This window comes from Ceratotherium simum, chromosome 6 (assembly GCF_057802395.1).
Source record: "Ceratotherium simum simum isolate JZ-2026a chromosome 6, ASM5780239v1, whole genome shotgun sequence".
In the NCBI taxonomy this organism is placed as follows: domain Eukaryota; kingdom Metazoa; phylum Chordata; class Mammalia; order Perissodactyla; family Rhinocerotidae; genus Ceratotherium; species Ceratotherium simum.
Genome location: NC_141905.1, coordinates 80,661,094 through 80,682,169, shown reverse-complemented (window position 1 = coordinate 80,682,169; position 21,076 = coordinate 80,661,094). Strand labels below are relative to the sequence as shown.

At 52.9% G+C, this 21,076-nt stretch overlaps 1 protein-coding gene across 1 annotated transcript in view; it reads left to right on the top strand.

The window, feature by feature from the left end:
• Positions 1 to 15,496, top strand: part of LOC106803222 (scavenger receptor cysteine-rich domain-containing protein DMBT1-like) — a 66,700-nt gene extending 51,204 nt beyond the window's left edge. Inside the window, 8 exon segments of the mRNA XM_087432923.1 lie at positions 902 to 1,046; positions 2,081 to 2,135; positions 3,176 to 3,326; positions 4,723 to 4,931; positions 5,776 to 5,960; positions 10,271 to 10,659; positions 13,510 to 13,781; positions 15,333 to 15,496. Of these exon segments, the coding sequence (XP_087289049.1) occupies positions 902 to 1,046; positions 2,081 to 2,135; positions 3,176 to 3,326; positions 4,723 to 4,931; positions 5,776 to 5,960; positions 10,271 to 10,659; positions 13,510 to 13,781; positions 15,333 to 15,496 (1,570 nt within the window).
• Positions 15,497 to 21,076: the final 5,580 nt, after the last annotated feature.

Below are 21,076 nucleotides of genomic sequence, written 5' to 3'. Positions count from 1 at the left end.
GGGAACGGGCCGCGCGTTCCCTGACCTTTGCCCTGGCCCGGTCCCGGCCGGGGAGACTTTGGTGGGAGGATGGAGGTGGATCGCCACCGACCTTCTGTTGACGGGCTCTCGGAGCAGGCCGGATTCCCTCCATCCCTCACTCCTTGCAGCACCCTCAGGTTCAGCAGGGTCACCTCCGCATCCACGACTGGCAGAGACGGTGCCCAGGGGACGGGAGGGGCATGAGTGATTGTGGGGCTCCGGGGACCGGGAGACCCGATCGGCTCCTGGTCCACTCTGCCCGGCGGCGCCTGCCTTTTCTGTGCGAGCCGCAGCGCCTGGGCATCCCCTGGGACGGGCCAGTGAGTCCGTGGCTCAGAGGAGGGAGGTGGCAAAGATTTTCCAACGGACGAGAGGGCGGGCAGGGCTCAGAGAGGTGGCGGGAGCAGGCTGATCTCCGGCAGGGCCTTCGTCCCCAGGGAGGCAGCTGAGCAGGAGGCTGGTGCAGCACACACGGGGAGCAAGGGGCGGGATCCACGTGTGGAAGCGCTGTCGTGGTGCCGCCAAAAGCCTTCTTCGAACCCTTCCCTCCCTGACGTCTAACTCTGCCTTCCCTTTGTTGCACTTCCAGCCGCCTGGCCCAACACGAGCCCAGGTGTGGCGTCCGCGACAGGTAAAGATTCCTGGGGCCCACGCTCCCTGGGGCCCACTCTCTGCTTCTGGATCCATCTTGGGTCCGAAAGTGATAGGAGGAGGCTCAGGGTGGGCCCTTCCTTGCTCCTTGTCCCTGTGGGCGGGGCGGGGTGGGGTGGGGCAGAGGGAGGAGTCCCTGGAGAACAAGTCCTAGGTCTGATCCTGGGGGGCTGGCAGCCTGTCTCCAGCCGGATGCTGGCCCAGACGCTGAGCTAAGGGCCTCCTCCAGGGGCTCAGTGTCCGCCCTGGAGTCCTCGTGGGTCCTGCCGGGACCTGGCTCCTGGCTCCCAGGCGACCGGCCGCTGTCCCGGGTGGAGGGCGGGAGAGTGCCTGGACCGCCCGTGTCTGGCCCAGGTCCCATCCTCTGCCGGGACGTGGGAGAACCCAGGCAGGACCACGCAGGGGCCAACCAGCTCCCAGCATGGTGATAGTCTTGGCCTGCCACCGTGAAGATGCTGGAGTCATTTGCTCAGGTATCACGTGATGTCATTCATGGAAGGCCCATTTCACCTCTGACCTGCCACAATATGAGAGTAAAAGTCAGGCGGCTGATGGTGTCTGTGGCTCAGTTTGGGGAGGGGACAGGCAGGAGCTTGTCAGCTTGTCCCCTTGGCTTACTCACTCCAGGAGACCATGCATGGGCCGCGTTCTCTCTGGTGGGCTTCTGTGCCCTGAGCCTGTTATGCTGGACACACAGCTGGTGTGCTGTGTGTGTTACTCTCTCGTTTGCTCTATGACCTTTAGCAGTGAGTTAACCTCTCTATGTTTGTCTCCTCGTTTATTAAGAGGAAATGATCAAGATAGTACTTGCCTCCAACTGTGATCAGAGAATTTAAATGGGTAATGCGTGTAAAACCTTAGAACAATGCTGGACAAGTAGGAAATGATGAATAAATGATGGTATAATCCCTGGCTGTCACGCTGATGACCCCCAGCAATGATGGGGCTGGGGGAACAGCTGGAGAAACCACTTAGGCCTCCTCCTAGTAACACAGGCCTCACAGCAAGAACTCAGTGGACCAAGGTGCACTCACTGAGGGGGTAGTCCATGAGTCGCAGGGGTGTGTCCGTGCCTCGTCCCTTCCTTCCAGCCACACTTTAGTGACTGATGCTTTTCCTCTATTCCTTTTTAGGAAGCTACACAACAACCTCTGGTGAGTACCCGTGATTTCCATCTCACCGTCTGGCTGCCCTTCTCTGCTGCTGGCCTCTGGACCGTGCAGGGTGTGTTTGTCCTTGCGCCTTCCCTAGCAAGTGGCATCCCCTGCAGCTGACAGCACAACCCGAGGAGAGCTGGGCCTCTCTCTAGGCTCCTCTTTGTCCTTCAGTAGCCTGGCCAGCATGAGATTCTGGTCTCTGGTCAGTCCCTAGGAGAGGCCGGGAACCCTAAGGCTGCTTATCCCTTTAGGCGCTAGACCCTGGTCAGTGTGGGCTGGATGGGGCCTGCTTCATCGCTGAGCTCGGTGTGTAACCAGCAAAAGCTCCTGATGGCCAGCTCCTGAGCTCCTGCTGAACCTCTCTAAGTGTTCCCAGCACACTCCTGGCTCCTTGAGACCTTCCTCTCCATCCCCACCCGCACGTCCTCACCACCTGGCTTCCTGCAGCAGAGCAGCTTCAGGCCTGCTCCTCCCACCCATTCTGCATTGCAGCCAGGGCCTTCTATGAAATGCCAGTGTCAGTCTCAGCCTCGGCACCTTCGAGTGACACCTCAGGGCCTTCTGGGCACAGATCCTCACTGCTCAGGACGATCTCTAGGGCTCTCCACGATTCACTCCCTTTGTCTGTTTGGTTCCCTCTCTCCCTCCCCTCCCTGCTCCATCCACACTGATGTCTCCCAAGTGTGCCAGGGACTCTCCTACCAGGGTCCCTTTGCACATGCTGTTCCCTTTGACTGGAACACTCCTTTCCACCTTTTCGCCTGGGCCCCTGATTACCAGCCCTCTGTTCCCTGCTCAGTCTGGGTCAGAAGCCAAAGCTCTGGGCTCCCACCATTGCCTGGACTCTACTTGATCACTTCTCCATCTCGCTACATTGGGATTGGCTCTTTTCTGTCCTCTTCTCCAGGCTGTGAGCTCCCTGAGGGCATGGCCTGTAGCCAGCATCTCGCTGTGAGCCCAGCGTTGGCACATTTCTGGCCCAGTACAAGCAAGCACTCAAGTATTTTTGTCATAATTGTGTCAAGGATGCCAGGAAACTGATCATTGTCTTTTCCCTTTTCAACAGCTCCTGCTTACATCACCCGTCCAACCAGTGAGTTCTGAGCTCCCTGACAAATCCCCTCTGCCTTCCCCTCGGTGGCAGAGACACTGGGGGAGGATGACGAGAATGATGAGGAGATGGCTTCCCTAAGGGTGGGAAGGGCGTCCCACTGACCCTCCGTGGCCAGTCCAGGTCCAGGCCTCCTCCTGTCGGGTTTCTGTCTGGGGAATTGTTTACACATGTCCCCCGGGTGACCGTGCAGTGTGCTCTGGGGGGCATCAGCGTTTCCATTTTGTTCTGACAGCAAATTATTCCTGCGGAGGCTTCCTGTCCCAACCTTCAGGGCACCTCTCCAGCCCATTCTATCCTGGGAGCTATCCAAACAACGCCAAATGTGTGTGGGACATCGAAGTCCAAAACACCTACCACGTGACTGTTGTCTTCAGAGATGTCCAGTGAGTGTGGGGGCAAAGCAGATCGTGTGGGGGCCTCATGACATTTTAGGAGGGAATAAACGGTACCTACACCCAGGAGAGATGTTTGCAGAGTTGACATTTTTTCTTGTGGGTTCGATTTTTTCCCTAACACAGAGGCAGCCCGTGGAGGTGGGGCCAGGACAAGAGCCCTGGTTTAAAGTCCCAGTCTGTCACTAATTTGCTGAGTGGCCACAGGAAATCACTTAACGTTCCTGAGCCTCAGTCAAAAGAGGGGAATAAGGTACCTGCTTTCGTCCCCTCACTGGTCACTGGGAAGGTCACAGGAGAGAAATATATGAAAATACTTGGAAAATGTTATCCAATAGGAGGGGTTATTGTTCGGTGTAATAATAATGCAAAGAAGCCTATTGACAGCCACACGAGGTTTTTTGTGGCTTTTCTCTCCACTCCCTCCTTTTATGCGGGGAGTTCCTGGGGTCAGGCGGAGGTGAGGAAACCACTGCTGCAGAGGTTAGTGTCTGTTCCTCATCCAAGGGAGAGGGGGGCCATTGTTTTAAGCAGAGGAGACATGATCAAAGCCACATTAATACATGATCGGTCCAAGGAGGAGGTGACCGTGCAAGGGACCAGCGTTCTCGAGGGTCCTGGAAAGTGGTTACTGTAATTTCTCTTCTAACAGCCATCACTGAACGAAATAGTTTTCTGTCTTGATTTCTGGTTGCAGTGGCCTTGGGAGTCTCTGCCTTAGGAATTCATTCGGGGTTTTGCATAGATGTAATATTATTTTAATCTCCACATCATTACTGTTCATTTTGGATTGGGGACTTGTGAAATTCTCTGGAGGAAGGTTGACCACCCCTGGTTCTTTAGCCAACATCTTAGTAACAAGGACCCCACCATTTGTGACACTTTATGAGGCCCTTTTCCATTTACTGTTTCATTTGAGCCTCACACCAGCTCTCGTCAGTATGTGTGGATAGGATTACTTCACCATTGAAAATAAGGAACTGGGGCTTCAGGGAGGCTGTTTGACTTGCCCGATGTTTATTTGTTCAATCATTTATTTCTGTCACTATGAATTCCTGGATATTTATTTTATTCTTTGGGAAACTGGGGTCTTTCTGATTGAAGAAAATATCTAAGGCAGCCTGTGATCCCTCCCTTTTATGACACAGAGGGCTGTCAGGAGACAGGCTGTAGATTTCATAAGTGGCACCCTAAAAGGTAGGACTAAGACCCCTGCACGGAGGTCATGGGAAGATGAATCTCTGCTAGATTTAAGAAAATCTATTCCTTTCCCTTTTACTTTTGTCAGAGTTTCTGGCACAGAGGTGCGACCCCTCCCTGAGATCTGACCCCCTGCATCGAATCCTGGTTAAGAGTGAAGCCAGAGCTGTGTGTTCTGTCTCTGCAGGCTTGACGGCGGCTGTAACTACGACTACGTCGAGGTGTTTGATGGTCCCGACTACAGTTCCCCTCTTGTCGCACGCGTCTGTGATGGGTCAAGGGGCTCCTTCACCTCGTCGTCAAACTTCATGTCTGTTCGCTTCATCAGCGACGGCAGTGTCACAGGAAGAGGCTTCCAGGCCGACTTCTACTCTAGTCCTTCCAATGAGAGCTCCAGTAAGTCCCCTGCATGAGGGCTCGCCGGGAGTAGGGGCACCTCTGCGAGCCTTCTGCTGCTCAACCGTTCTGTGGCTTGAAAAAAGAAGCTAGAGCAGCCTTCTCAGGTCACCAAGGGGCCAAGAGCAGTGGGTCTTGGGACTCTGGCTGCCCAGAAACGAGGTCAAGGGCCAGAACTAGCCGCTGCGCAGTGTTTTGGCCTTACTGTGGTCATCAGAGACTAAGTAGAAGGTGCAGGATGATGCTTTCAGCATATAGTGAGATGGTGCGAAGGGCACAGGTGACCTTGAGGCCTGTGACCTTCCCAGAGTGTGGGACGCTGGACCATGTCCTGACGCCCAGCACATTTGGCTGCTGTCTGAAGATGGACTGAGCTGGTCACTCAGCCACCCCCAGCAGAGGCTAACGGCCGTGATTTGAGCTGTTAAGTGGACTGATTGGCAGAATGGGCAGGGACTGGGCAAGGTGGTGTCCAAGCTCCCTTCTGCAGTCAGGATTTTGAGCACTGCACTGCTCCTGGAGCCAAAGGACCTTATTTCACATGCCCACAATTCAACTGGAGTGTTACTTTACTTTATGGATAAACGGTAACTGGGCAAAACATCTCACCTCCCGCCTCCATATCCCCATCAGAGGGATCCTAAGTCCCTGTGCGCTCACAGGGCTCTCACGAGAATGAGGCCGACTTCAGCCATATTTCCACTGTTGGGTAGTGGGGATGCATATCCTGGTGCAGACTGTCAGCCATCTTGATCTCTGTACCTTTATGTGGGAGGAGCTCCTGGTGGCACTTGCTGGGACTCGGGGGCGCTGACTGACTGCACTCTCTGCCCTTGGCCACCAGAGCTGCTTTGTCGGTCAAATCACATGCAAGCCAGCGTGAGCAGAAGCTACCTCCAATCCCTGGGCTATTCTGCCGGGGACCTTGTCATTCTCAGCTGGAATGGGAGCTACCAGTGTCGGCCCCAGATAACGTCAAGCCAGGTGACATTCACAATTCCCTACTCAGGCTGCGGCACCCTCGAGCAGGTAAGCCAGGGGCTTCCCACCCTGTCTCCCGCTGAGCAAGCTTTCTTATAGTGATGTGCACTGTGCTTCTTGAATTCTGGGGACCAGAAGACATGATTACTGTATAAGCAAAGCATAATACGGGAGGAGATATACATCTGTTTCTTGGTGCCATGACGTGGCTGCAGCCACTTCCAAAGAGAGGGAAGGAGGGGGAAGGAAGGTCAGTAGGCAGCTTTTCCAGCACTGTCCAGCACAGAGGGTGCCTGGCAGGCGGCCACTCGTGTCAGCAAAAGTGATAGCAGCTCCCGGGGCAGCTCCAGGTTTTGTAGGGCCTGAAGCTTACACACTTTGGGGTTGGGGTGGATGAGAGAGGCGGGTGCCTCATTAAGCAGAAGAATGCAAACATATCTCACTTTTATAAATCTTACAAAAACACCTGGCTGTGCCAATACGCTGATTGCTTTGGAAGAACCTGTGCGCGTTGCGGGGAGGGGGCTGAAGCTTAAGCTTGACTAGCTTCACAGTAAATTAGCCTCTGCAGCTGCCATTTGTTGAGCTGTCACCCTCTAGCGTGACCAACTGCCTTGGTTTGCCTGGGACTTGGCAGATTTTAGCATGGAAAGGCCTTGTGTCCCAGGAAACTCCTCAATCTTGAGCAAACTGGGATGCTGGTCACCCTACAAGTGCACAGACAGTGGGATTAGTCCATGTCACACTCCCCAAACCCCACCAAGTCCTCTGTCATTGTCATCCCACGTTAAAAATACGGAGGCTGGGCTTCGAGGGGTCAAACCGAAGGCCGCTCAGCCACGAAGTGGTAGAGCCGACGCCAGACTCTGAGAATCTCAGAAACGTTACGCGGAGTGAAAGAAGCAGACGCACCAGGGGACCTGCTCGGTGACTCCATTTCTGTAAAATTTAGAAATGGAGAATAAATGGATAGTGACGGACAGCCGATCTGGTGGAAGGCATGGAATGCAAAGGGGCAGAGGGAGCCCTTTGCGTGAATGGAAATGTTCTGTGTCTCATTGTGGGGGTGATTATTGTCCAACCTCACTGAATGGTACACTTAGAATGGTTGCGCGTCATTTTATGTAAATTTATTTTAAATTATCCATTCTAAGTTCTGCATTTTTGGCTGACACCTAAGTAGTCATTTCCAGATTTTGTCTGTCAGGGCACAGACACAATGCAAATCCTTTTATTTGGCTTACGCCTGCAGTAAGTACACAACATGAAATGCTCAAGTACGTACAATGGGTGGCACACGCAGGCCGAGGCCCTCAGTTTTCATTCACCAGAGACACCCTGAGCCTTTGCTGAGTCCCAGGCACTGTGCTGGTGCGAAGATGATGCTGTTCATTACCTGGCAAGGTCCTTCCTGAATCTTTGACACGTGAGAATTTGTGAGAGGAAGAGGACACTCATTTAGCACCAGATTGGCCTGTCAGCCTGGGAGCCTGGACCTGAGGGTCTGCAATTGCCACTGTGGTCACACGGATCCCTTTTCTTAGTCCTTACAGACACCAGGTCACCTTCTGAGAGAAACCTAGTGGATTAGGAAGACCAACATGCAGAGAAGGTACATACACCATGCAAATGTTCTAATCAACCTGGCTTTCATCTTCGGCCCTGTAAATCGATCGTGTTGGATTCTGGTTTGTCATAAGTTTTGTCAGTGGGAATCGGTCTACCAAAGGGGATCACCCCTCCTGGTTCCAAATGTGCAGCCTGGAGACTCTGACATCTGAGCCACCCCATCGATGTTCCCTCATCTCCATTAGGAGCCGCCAAAGCAACGTGCCCAGCCTGGTTCTTCTAACTTGGCTGGTCATGGGCAGCACATGCCACATTCTTATTCCTCCGTTTATTTAAATACCTGTAGCCCCTACCAAACAGAGTGCCTCAGGGGCAGGGCCAATAGTTTATTTGTCTTTGACACTCCCAGTCCCCTGGTGTGCAGCCTAAGCCTTTATATTCGGATTATTAACAGTTAATATGTATGCCGGGCACTGAACTAAGAGTTCTGTGACTGTCAGAATTCTCAGGGTGACTTTTGTTCCCATTTAATCCTGAGGAAATGGAGGCTTACAAAGTTAAGCCACTTGCCCAAGGTCACATGATCCTGAACTGTGGAGCCAGGATTCAAAGGCGGGATGGCATGACCCATAGCCAGAACTTTCCACCACTCCTGCAGGTGTCCCGTTTGGCAGGTGTCTGACAGATGTTGGCTGATGTGGCTGAATAGATGAGGTATCCCTCCACATGAGAGGGAGGCGAGGGTGGAAGAGTCCAGGGCTCCAAGGGAACAGCAGTTGACTTAACTGCACATCTTCCCATGACATAGTGAGCTCCTTCCAAACAGAGCAGACGGCCAATAAGGAATTTTAATCTAAAATTGGAACTGCTTCCTATGATCAAGAAATAAACCTGCACTCCACGGGCATTGTTTGGAGTGGATTCAGAATTTAGCTTGTCCATAGAAACCATGGAGACCTGTGGATTCTAAGAAAACTCGTTACTGTACAGAGTTAAATTGAAGGCGCCTCAGCTTGTGTTTGAAGGAGTAACAAGGTGACATTTATATGGTTTATTGTGACAACCATTGGCACTCAAATATAAAACCAAAAATTTTCTTAAGAAAACATAAAGGCAGAAAATATAGTGTGCTTACCATGAGTAGATGGAGGGCACGGAGCCCATTCTAGGTCCTTCCCAGACCTGAGTCCAACCTGTGGGCTCTGGTGTCCCCTGCAGGCCAGGCTGGCCCTGGAACCGAAGGGAGCTCTTTCTGCCCTAGGAAGGGAGAAAAGGGAAGCCAATGATCAGGGAGAAGGGCAGGGGACGAGAGGGCACAAAACCACTTTAAGCTACTTGTTGCAATTTTCTCTTTTCACGTGTTTTTCTGGAAGAGACAAATTCAGAATTGGGTTCTGCAACTGCAGACATGAAGCGAAAGCCTCCCTAACACACCCCATTCTGAAGGATAACTGTATTTCAGCTGCACAGGTGTGACTCCAGAAGGGAACTTGTCTAATCTCCCAAACAGCCAGGGATGGGATGTAGCTCTCGACAGCGTAGAGGACTAAATGCGACTGACAAACGTCTCTTCTTTTTCTTTTTTTTAGAGTAAGGTTGCTTTACATTTTAGGACTTCTGTGTAGGCCATTATGGTGTTATTTTGTGCTCCTTCTTGCAAAAGCACCCATGGCTTGTGGGAACTCGCACCTGGCTAGGAGAGGTTTGCTTCTGATCATCATTGCGTGTGGGAGGGAAAGAGATCCCCCCAGTCTCCACCTGGCGATGCCTCACTTGTGTTCACCTCACTTGGGGCCAGATGATCATGACCATGGAGCTTCCAGGGGCCTTGGTCGCCTGTGTCCTCTTGGCATCTGGGATGGCTGCTCCCGGCTCAATCCTTCATTCGTCACAGTGCTTTTGCGGGGCCTCTGTCCCCTATACCTTTCATCCATTCCATGGATATTTATTGACGCTACTGACGCTGTTGTTGACACTATACCAAGCCCTGGGAGAAGAGAGATGCTTAGACATCATCCTTTCCTTGTGATGCTCACAGACCACCAGGAGCAGGCTCTCACCCCCAGAAAGGTCACTCATGAGATGGTAGGCACGCCAAACAGCGTGAGAGACCAGCATTCTTATGAATTTGGTGAAAGGCACAGTAGCAAATGGTGCCGTGGTTCAGGGAGTGAAAGGGCAGATTGTGACAGGAAGTGCTCCAGTGTTGCAATGGCCCGCCCGCTTGTCCATTTGAGCCTCTGGGGAAGTCCTTACCCCAGAGGCCAGAGACCTGCTGCACCAATACTCCAGACCTCTGTTGCTTCCGGCTCTGGCATCTTCAGACACCAAGCTGCAATAGCGACTGACCCTTCCAAACAGCACAGTGGAAACTACTCCCACCAGCCCCACCCACAAGTACATGACCGATTTCTCCCAACAGCAGTGAGAATGAAACAGAACAAGCAAGAAAGGCCCTGAGCCGTGAGGGCAAGGGATCGTCCAGACACATCCATCTTCCCATGAGCAGCAGCTCCCAGGAGGCCCCAACACCTGGCCCACACTGTGGTCCCCCCTCCTATGGTGGAGGAAAGGGGATGTGTGAAAGGCAGGAGTCTTGCTAGTTAAGCAGCATGTCCATCCCAGGCAATGGAAACCCTGGCAGTAGGCATATGCCATCTCTGTGTGGTTCTGGGAGGGTTTTGAAGTCTTGTTGAGTCACTTCCCTTTTATTCTAACCAAAATCACCAATAAGACTTCCTTAGCAGGTGACATTTGCCTGACTCTGCTCTCCTGCCTGCCTCTCCCAGGTAGATAATGATACCATCACCTATTCCAACGTCCTCAAAGCAGCCGTTTCAAGGGGCATCATCAAGAGGAAGAAAGACCTCCACATTCACGTCAACTGCAGAATGCTCGAGAACACCTGGGTTGACACAATGTACATTACTAATGACACCATCGAGGTCAAGGAAGTCCAGTATGGCAATTTTGATGTGAACATTTCCCTTTACACATCCTCTTCATTCTTGTATCCCGTGACCAGCAGCCCATACTATGTGGACCTAAACCAGAATTTGTACCTTCAGGCTGAAATCCTCCATTCTGATGCCTCCCTGGACCTATTTGTGGACACCTGTGTGGCGTCACCATATTCCAATGACTCTACATCCCTGACTTATGATCTAATCCGGAGTGGGTAAGGAGTGTCTTCGTGGGGTGGACTTCAACCTTTACCTGGTAACTCAAACACGAGTAGCCCAAAGGCTCAAGGAATGTAGATTTTTGTCCCAGTAGCTGAAGCTTAACCAGTCAGATTATTATCTCTGGTTAACATAGAGGGGGATGAGTGTCTGGAGAATTGAATGACGCAAGTGGTCACCAATCAGGTTAGCTGTAAACTGGGATTAGACCCCCGGTGACCAAACTCCAGGCAAGCCTTAGTATTAAAAAGACATGCGTGTAGTGGGAAAAGCATTGATTTGGAGCAGATGGAGGTGGAGATGCCAGCTCTGCCACACTTTAGCTGCATCACTCAGGGCACACAACCGCACCTCTCTGCACCGGTTTCTTCACCCATCCAGTGAGCATAGCGATGCCCACATCATGAGCTGTTGGGAGGAGTAAATGAGAAAGAGTAGGTAGGCCCTGGGCAAAGAGCATGCACAGCTGGGGGTCCACAAGGAATGTTGCATCAAAGGCAGCAGAAGGTCCCTTGACCTCTATCAGCTGAGAGTGGACGTTCTCAGAGTCCATGGTCCATCAAGAGATGCAGAGGTGAGGCCAGTGGTGCCCAGGCTTGGGTCAATGGTGCCAGGTTGGGCTGCTCCACCATAGTCCTGCTTCCCTGGATGACTGGACTGGTGAGTCCTGTCCTCTTCTGAGCTCATGGAGGGTCCTAGGGCCCCTGGGTGTGCACCTGTAATCCCTACGCTTCCGTCTCTGTCCATTGGTGTGTACACCATTTCTTGGCTTATAATTTGACCTTGGCACCTCAGTAACAATTGCCTCATGTGGAAGTTGTACTGACAGGGTAAGGGCTCTGCTTGGAACTAGAGTTGGGAGGGTAAATTTCACACCTCCCTGAGATACAAAAAACAGCATTTCTTCCCAGGCACGGTTTGAATATGTGTCAATTCAGTAATTGGGTGTTGAGGCTTGTCTTTTTCACAGTCTATGCAGTTGGTTCAATTCACAGCAGCCCCTTGGCAGCAAAGATGGGGGAGAAGCTTACTCAGCTCCTCTTTCTACAAATAGTAACAACATGATATCTGAATTTATGTCAAATGACTGAGATTAATGCAAATGAGTGAGTGATTTAGTTCTTCTTTGCTAGAGAATAGTTTTTGTCAATTCTGGCATATATATGTACATGAGCTAATGCAATTTTCTGGGGGAGGGTGATGTGCCTGTGGGGGTAGCTATGTCCCACTGCTCCTGGAGCACAGGAACTCATTAGCTACACCTGGCCCTCCACCACCGGATGCCCATTAGAGTAACCTGGAGCTTCAAGCACAGCCATGCCTGGGCCCACCTGCACGTTCTGTCTGTCTGGCCTGCGGTGGGGCTCAGACTTATATTTTGTTTTTGTTTTGTTTTTTTAATTTTTATTTTATTTTATTTATTTTTTGGTGAGGAAGATCAGCTCTGAGCTAACATCCATGCTAATCCTCCTCTTTTTGCTGAGGAAGACTGGCTCTGAGCTAACATCTATTGCCAATCCTCTTCCTTTTTATATTTTTCCCCAAAGCCCCAGTAGATAGCTGTATGTCATAGTTGCACATCCTTCTAGTTGCTGTATGTGGGACACGGCCTCAGCATGGCCAGAGAAGCAGTGCGTCGGTGCGCGCCCGGGATCCAAACCTGGGCCGTCAATAGCGGAGCACGTGCACTTAACCTGTAAGCCACAGGACTGGCCCACAGACATCTGTTTTGAAAAATTTCCTGGGCTGACTCTGAAGTGCAGCCGGGGTTACGGAGCTCTGGCTACAGAGACTGCCCTGACTGGTGTGGTTTTATGGGAAATGCAGTTACTGCAGCCCCTGAGTTCCCCTGGCCTCACTTACAAGTGTCCCACCTCCTAAAGGGTCTCTGGGTCCTTTCTCTTCCACCTTTGCTGCTAAAGTGACTGCTGGGGAAAAAAGAGCTTGGTATTTGAATGCAAGTTGAGAGTAGAGGAAGGAAGCTCTCGAAGGCAGAAGGAAGACAGCGATGGACCCTGGGTCACATTTCCGGGCAGAGCCAGGCTGCCCTGGTGACAGCTCCCATTTGCCGCAAAAAATCTCCACCCAAACCCCATGGGCCAGTTTCCTTGCTCTTCTCATTCCCGCATCACCTGAAATCCTCCCGTTAGAGACGCACACAGTCCAGCGCGAGCCGCTCTCTCCACTGGGAGTAGCTGGGAGATGCACCCTCACCATAGCTTAGTGAAATCTCTTTCAGTGGATTCTTAGATTATTTTCCTTTTAACATCGGTGGAGATGAGGTGCCCGAGGGGCTGAGGAGGTGGTTGATATTAGGGTAGGGGGTCCTGGAGAGTACTCAGGCCCATGGGGAAGGTACGGCTGCCCAGGGCACAGGGCAAGTGGAGGTGGGTCAGGAGACACAGCCCTGGAGAGGGTGGGCACCAAAAATGCCAGAGAGCAGCTGAGGATTACCTTGCCTGGCCCTGAGATTAGGAAAGGGCAGGAAATGTCATCCTTCCTGCCCTCTCTCTGGGCCCTGCTACCTCTGACTCACCTGGGTTACCTGGGGCCATTGAGCACAGGGTCACTGAGCAGCCACTGTGCGCTATGGGGCCTTCTTCTCTGTGTGGACACCCTGGGCTGATTTGCTGCTTTAAGACGCTGCTGACGTCCCAGACTGCCAGGATTTTCCCGCAGGGCTGGCAGTCAATGTCTGAACCACACATCCTGAAGGAAGGAAGGTGAGGTGCAGCAAGAGGCGTGGCCTCGAGGCCGCGCTGTGAAGTTCCACTCCTGGCGCATCCACGTCACGAGGAGTGTAGTGCGTTGGTGAGAGCTCATGGGTTACTTTGCTCCTCTTCCAGGTGTGTGAAGGATGAAACCTACCAATCCTATGCTCCGCCATCGCCCCACATCGCCCGCTTCAAATTCAGTTCCTTCCACTTTGTGAACCGCTTCCCCTCCGTGTACCTGAAGTGTAAGATGGTGGTGTGCAAGGCATACGACTCCTCTTCCCGCTGCCGCAGAGGCTGCGTGGTGAGGGCCAAGAGGGACGTGGGCTCCTACCAGGAGAAGGTGGACGTCGTCCTGGGGCCCATCCGACTGCAGGGCCCGCACACCAAGGAGAGGAGCCTGGGTAGGTGGCCGCCCTCCCACCACACTGCCAGCCAGGGCCCAGGCCTGTGACCCATGGGGACTCAGGGTGTTTCTGTTGGTGTTGTGTTCCACCTCACATTGGATACCTACTGTGTGCCAGGCACACTGTGCTCTGCCGGGCGATACAGAGTTGATTCCCACCCTGTTCCAAGGGCTCCTGGTCTGTGGGGCAGCCGTGTGTAGGGTTTGGTCATGAGTGTTCTGACCTGGGAGACAGAGACAGCTGATACCTTTATCCTCTGGGTCTGAACTCCCAGAACCTCAAGCTCCTCGTCTGTGAAACAAAAACGTTAACACTTACCTCTTAGGACTGTTGAGAGAGTTACAAAAAATGACATTAGTTAAATGGCCTCGGCCTCTGCCTGGTACGAGGCATTGGGTGCAATGAATGGTGATTTTTGTTTCTATTGTTATTGTCGCTGATATTAACATTAGTGATAACATTATTACTCATGATGATAATAACAACAAGTTAGTCCCAGGGGTAATGACATCAGGGTCCGGCAGGCCGTGGGGGTGTCGGCAGGGTTGATCTATTCTGACTGCTCACAGGGCTGGACACTGGACAGTCTGCTCTATTGTGCTCATTTAGGATGGGGATCATCTTTCCCGCTGTGCTGTTTTGTTGTGGGTGTGGGTGAGGAAATGTTTGCAGAGTGATTCCCGGGATTTCCGGTCTTGGCCAGACCCAGGTCAAGAGACGTGGTGGCACTGATGACAGGGGCAGGTGTGGGCTAGCAGTAGTTGTCACAAACCCTACCTTCGGTCACTGGCCTCCATCCCATGGAGCATCTTTGATGAGTCTCTCTCCTCATGTCCTGTATTCAGCCCTTCCCCACATCTGGGTGATCTAGGCTCTTTCCTCGCTCATTCATTCCATGCGTATTTATTGAAGGCCTATTACATGCCAGGAGACGAACGACTAAACAAACAGAAACAGATCAAAATCCTTGTCCCCGTGCAGCTGCCACTCCAGCAGGAGGGAACACAATTCAGAAATAAGCCAAATAAGCCGAGTGCACGGCAACCCTGCTGGGAGTGGGAGCTACAGAGAGGAGGACGGCGGGGCAGGGTGATGGGTGACGGGGATGCTGCTCGCTTCTTTCTTCTCTCTTCTCTCCCCATTGACACTGCAGGAGCCTGGGGGCTGGGGACCTCTTGCCTGCGACTCTGTACCCTTTTCCCAACTGGTCTCAGTGCCCCAGCTATCTCCCCTCCTGCCCATCAGGAGCCACAAGCCAGCTCTGATCTCCCAAAGCCCAGCTCTGACTTCCCGCTGAGAAACCTCCTCCGGCTCCGTTGGCTGACAAGACACTGAATCTCCCTGGCCTGACCCTCAGCTGCCCTTTGGGGTCTGGCCTCAGTTTCCCCTTCAGCACTTGTCTCTCCCATTCCTTTGTCCCCTCCTACCAGACAAACAGTTCTTATTGGCATCACCTGCCCTGGGACCACCACCCTTACTTGTCCCTCGTCTTCTCCCCTGGGCTCATCCTGATCCTGACTCTCTTCTCCTGGTCCCTCTCCTTCCCAGCCCCGCCGGCTGATGTGGAGGAGCAGGCCAGCACGCAGGGGAGCTACCACAGCGCTGCCATCTCTGCTGGGGTCTTCCTGGTCGTGGTCCTGGTTGTGGCAGCCTTCACCCTGGGGAGGAACACCCGCGCCGCCAGTGACCAGCCTCTGAGCTCTAAGATGTGAAGCCGGGAGGACGCACACAGCGCTCAGACATCGACCCCGTGTGCTTCGGGACCCGTGAGGGAGGAAGAGATGCGTGCCCAGAGCTTGGCACCCAGCTGCACCTCCACTCTGTTCACTCCGGCCCAGGCACACAGTGGGGGGGAGTCGAGGTGGGGGTGCAGAAAGATGGAGGCAGGTTTTCCCAGAAACAGGTTCGGGGCTGAGACTAAATGTCAGGCAAGCAGGTGCCGGTGTTTAAACTCCTGCATCAGCCGTGAGCCGGATACTAGTAGCAGCCGAGCTCTCTCTAGGTAGACGTTCTCTTCTGACCTTTATGAACTAGCTTCTTAGGCCTGTGGTGTACATCTTAGCCTTTCCATTTAGAGGACAAGCTGAATAAAGGACTCTTTTCAAAGCAAGTGTCCGTTTGGTCATTGTTTCCAGTGGCTCACCTAAGCACTGGATCCCTTCAAATTAATCTGACAAGTAGAGTGGGCTGTCACAAGGAATGACAAAGGGCAGGGGCTCTTCCCTGTGGCTTCTAGGGAATAGATAAGGTGTCCTCCATTGTCCTGGGCATGTTTTGATTCTGCCTAAAGCAGGAAGTGTGAAATCTAGAGAAAGACCAGAATGCTAACGGCATCGTAATTTTAAAATTCAAAGTGATTGCCTCTATTTCTCCAGGAATCTGTGCACCTTCTGGTTTTGACGTCATATCCAGAACTGTGGGCTGGGGGTTTAGGGAAGAGAGCAGCCTCCTCAGCGCCCCCATGATCTCTGGGGCATTGGACTAGGCCACTAGGAGGCCTATTTGCATGTGGTCTCCAGGGAGAAGTGGATTAACAGGTGACACTGGGTCTCAGAAGAAACAAAAGGATGATGTGATTTCTAAGGAGGCAGTGGATTTGCCGGAAAATGGGACAGAAGCCAGATCGTGGGCCCCTAGATCAGTCTTGGTAAGAATGGGAGCTTTTGCACACCGCCCTGGCAATGCCCATGTTTGAGGTGTGACTTGAGCAGGGTGAGACCCAGGGGGGCAGCAGCTGCAGGGGAGCCCCCAGGACGAGGGGACGGATAATTCCAACAGGGTCGTGGCCACAGCTGCCAGCTGACTAAGGCTGACTGAGAGCCTGGAAGCGCTGCGGTGAGAAATCTCAACCTCCACAGGGTGTGGGTGACCCCTGAGTCCTGGCAGGGGCAGAGGAGCGAGGGTCCCTGGGGCATTAGCTGTTTCCAGTATCCTCTCCATCATTGCCCGCACTCACTCAGCTCTTTCAGGCTGGATGATCCAGGAAAGTATTGAGGGTCACCCGTGATAGCGAGTCTGTCCCTATGACAATGACAATGCAGTGAAACGTAAGCACCAGGCCCAGGATCTGAGCAGATGTGGGAGAAGCTGCGATCTGGAGCTGACACGTGGCTGTGAAGTATACATCAGAGGAACAAAGCAGCAGGTTTGTCATCTAAGAACTGCACGAATGTCCAGTGCCTGGGAACCAACACAGAACCCTGGGTTCATTCATTCACTCATTCATTCATTCATTCCATCAGAAGCTGGCCCAAAGCCAGGCTCTGTGCTTGGCTCCGGGGATACAGAGAGGTGTTAGAAATGGTTCTACCTTTATAAAGGGGAACTAGCGCCCACCAGACTCCATCTTGAATCTTCTCTGTCATTGGAAATACCCCCTCCCCCTCAGGAAGCAGCCATCCCTCACAGATGACCGCCATATCCAGACTGACTCCTGGCCATGGGCTCCTTTCAAGGGAAGAGGAAATGGCCCTTTCTGAGCACAAGGCCAGGCTCTGTATGTGATCAGTGAATCGGTGTGGATGTGGCTAGCACGGAACAAGTCTCTCTGTGGATGCTGGGGCTCCAGCAGGGGAGGGCTGGGGCAGATGACAGGGGCAGACAGCATCACCATGTGGCTCAGGGGAGACCCTGCCTCTCAGGGGAGTAGCATGCAGTGGGTGGGCAGAGCCAAATGCCATGGCAGGTGTGCAGGGGGGTAGGTGACAGCCTACAGGGCCCAGGCAGGTGGGTGGCAAATGTATACAGGTGAGTCTGGGAGCAAAAGACAGGTCAGGTGGTGACAGGCAGAGGCAGGAGGCACAGCTGTGGGTGATAGGGCTCTGGACAGAGGCTGCGGGACAAGGCACATCCTGGGCACAGAGGGCTCCAAGAAGGTGGCCTGGCCTGGGAGTAGGGACCCACCATCCACACGACGTCCTGGACAGGGTGGAGCTGACACCAGGCTGCCGTGATTTCCAGCAGCTGAGACTGTGGTTTAGGGCTGGGATGCTCAACCCTGGCTGCACATGAGGATGACCTGGGCAGGGGCTTTAAACCTTCTGCTGCCATGCTGCACCCAGGCCACGTAGAGCAAAATCTCTGCGGGTGGGCCTTACATCTGAGATTTAAAATCTCCGGGAGGGTTCCCATGTGGCCAAGGTTGAGAACTGCTGGCTTAGGAGTCCTTGCATCCCTCTGAGGAGGGCAGTTGAGCCCTGCTCTTGAGAAGGGTCCCTGCTGTACAGATGGGAGGACTCTGGAGGCAGGGCCAAGTCGACTTGCCCAGAGCACTTCCAAAGAGGCACTTTCTGTTCTTTTTTTTTTTTTTTTTTTAAAGATTTTATTTATTTTATTTTTTCCCCCCAAAGCCCCAGCAGATAGTTGCATGTCATAGCTGCACATCCTTCTAGTTGCTGTATGTGGGACTCGGCCTCAGGATGGACGGAGAAGTGGTGCCTTGATGCGCACCCGGGATCCGAACCCGGGCCGCCAGCATTGCAGCGCGTGCACTTAACCACCAAGCCACGGGGCCGGCCCGGCACTTTCTGTTCTTAATCAAGTCTCAAAAGACCTCTTGTAACGACACTTCCCTAAAGTGTTTTGACTGACAGTGTTGCCTCCACCTGTGCTACTGTTGACTCTACTGTGTTCCTCCAGTAAGAACACAGCATGGAGGAAACACGGATCAAGCATCTCTTACCAGCTGGGCACTTCGGACCTGTTGTGAAATGCAATCCCCTGACAACTGTGTGGGTCCGGTATTACCATTCCCACCTGCAAGGATGGAAACCAAGGCTCAGAGGGGGAGACAGCACAGAACGCAGGCAATATCGGGGTACAGAGAGGCAGGGCTCGCATGGAGTCCTGTCCATGGACTCCTAGTGCCAGGTTTTCCTCCCTCCTCTGCCCCCAGCCCCAGGGCACCAGGAGCCCAAGGATTGGCCTCCATTAGACTTTGCACATCTTACTGCATCCTGCACTCCTGTCTGCAGCTGTGTGGGGTGCCGAACCCTTGCGAATGAGGACCAGGTGCATTAGGAGGGGTTTGTGGGTTGTTGTGACTTTAACACCCATCTACAATACAGCCCAGCTGGGCCCTGGGGGACCCAACACGGGCTGAAAGCCAATATCCAGCAGATCCATGAGATCCTGCCCCCCAGTCCTGTCTCTGGAGTGTCCGGCATGGGGTTCTGCCAAGGTCGGGGCTCATTATCCAACAGGTTTGATGGCATCAGAAAGTATTCCAGCTAATCAGGGACAGCCTCAGCTCATGGTCATTTGCTCCAGGGGCCTTGGGTTTGACCTCAGAGTTTCCTCCCCATTGAGTGTGTTTGGCTGGGACACAAGGTGTCAGTGTGTGTGCACCTGGAGAGGCGGCCTAGTCTGTGTGTGTGCAGGCTGAGGGAGGCTGTGTGCAGCCTGGGTGCAGAGTGTGGTGGGCCAGGCCAGAGGGAGGCTGTGTGTGTCGCGTCCACCACATAGACAGCTAAGCCTGGAATAAGAAACCCATGTCCTGTGGTTCAGATGGAAAAACCTGATGAGTCTGGGAGGCGTGGAAGAACGTATTCCAGGCAGAGGAAATAGAGTGAGCAAAAGCGTGGAGCTGCTAAAGGGTCTGATGTGTCCATAAAACTCAGTGTGTGATGGCTCATCATGGAGAGAGGGGCAGAGGGGAGAAGTGATTTGAAGAAAGGAGATCCAGTGGCCGGATCATGAAGGATTTTGTAAACTATGGAAAGGTGGGTAAACTCTATCCAGGAGGCAGGGAGCCATTGCAGGGTTCTCACCGAGGGTGGAAGTGGAGTCGGATTGTGTTTAGATGCCGGTGCTGGATGGAGGAGGGTGAACTAGAAGAGGCCAAGGTGGACTCCTGCCTAAAATCCACATCGACGTCAGCACAGAAACCCACATCCTGAGCACTTGTTGAGGAAGGAATCCCAGCGTGTCTTGGCTTCATGAGGATGGTCCAGACACAGGGAGTGTTGTTCCCGAGGGAGCTGAACCTGCTGGAAGGGCTGTGAAGAGGCCCCCATGTGCCCCAGACTCTACAGACAGAAGGACAGGACCCGGAGCCGCCGAGGACGGCCGCAGGCCAGTGAGGGGCTGTGCCTTTCAGGGGGCCATGTCCTTTTTGATCCTCCTCACTTCCTGGTCGTCCAGATGAGATGCAACATCAAAACCCGAGTCTGGTGACCCCACGAACATCGTGGGCCTTTTGTTTCACTTTCTCAGAGCTTTTGTAGAGACCCACACGCTTGTGTAGTAGAATTTGTTGTTTACAGGTAGGAAACAGAAGAAATTTAACACATCCTCCCCAAAATATTCTTGATCATCAACCGCATTGCTGGAAAGGTCAGCAGAAAGCCAGCCCAACTAGGCCGTCTCCTGCCCCAAGACAGGCCTCGGACACATGAGAATCCATCTTATTTTAAAGCCCCGTCGGGAGGGACTTCAATCCCTCTCAGTGACGCCTGAGGGTCCAACATGGAGAAATGAGGATTTTCCAATGAAAAACCAAATGCAGACTTAGGAAAAGAGAGACTTTGTTCAACACGATTACGGCAATAAGTAGAATGCCCCAACCACAAGATGGACAAGTATCTCAAAGGTCAGGAGAAAGGACCTTCCTCTATAGGGAGGAGGACAGGAGGCTGGAGAGGAGGAGGGGGAGGGGGAGGAGCAGGTGTGATCAGACAGATGACCAGGAAATGTCTCTCCTCATGGTGCGGGTTCCAGAAGGGTCTGCTCTGTTTGCAATGTCTGTGCACTCTCAGGGGTGAGTCAGAGATGGGGTGCTGTGGGGAGGAGAGCAGCTTAACTAGAGTTTGGTTAAGTCAACTTAACAAGTATTTTCTTCCAATTGAGAAGTGGGGAAAAACAGTTCAGCTAATCATTGATGAGACAGAGCGAGAATCTGAGGGACCATGTCTGTATTGTCCTAGGAAAATAAGGGGGCATCTGAGAGTTTTCTCTGTGTCAGATGGGGAAGGATGGTCTTTGAACTAAGGAATCCCCACAATATGGGGGAAGGAGGGTCCCTAACTTCCCTGTGTTCCTGGATCACAGGGCTCAGGTAACGTTCATCGTCAGGATAAGGATTGTCCTACCGCAGGGCTGTTCTAGGGTCAAATGTGCTCAGGCAGGTAAAGGGCTTACCCCACACATCACCCGTCACAAGCACTAGGTAACTAAAAACATTTGAAGTCTCCTGCATCATGGGGAAACCCTCTTCCCTCTAAACCACATCCCTCATGCTGTGGTCGTTCCCTCTCTCCTCAATGCCCTCATTAAGATAGACACACCCCTCAGCT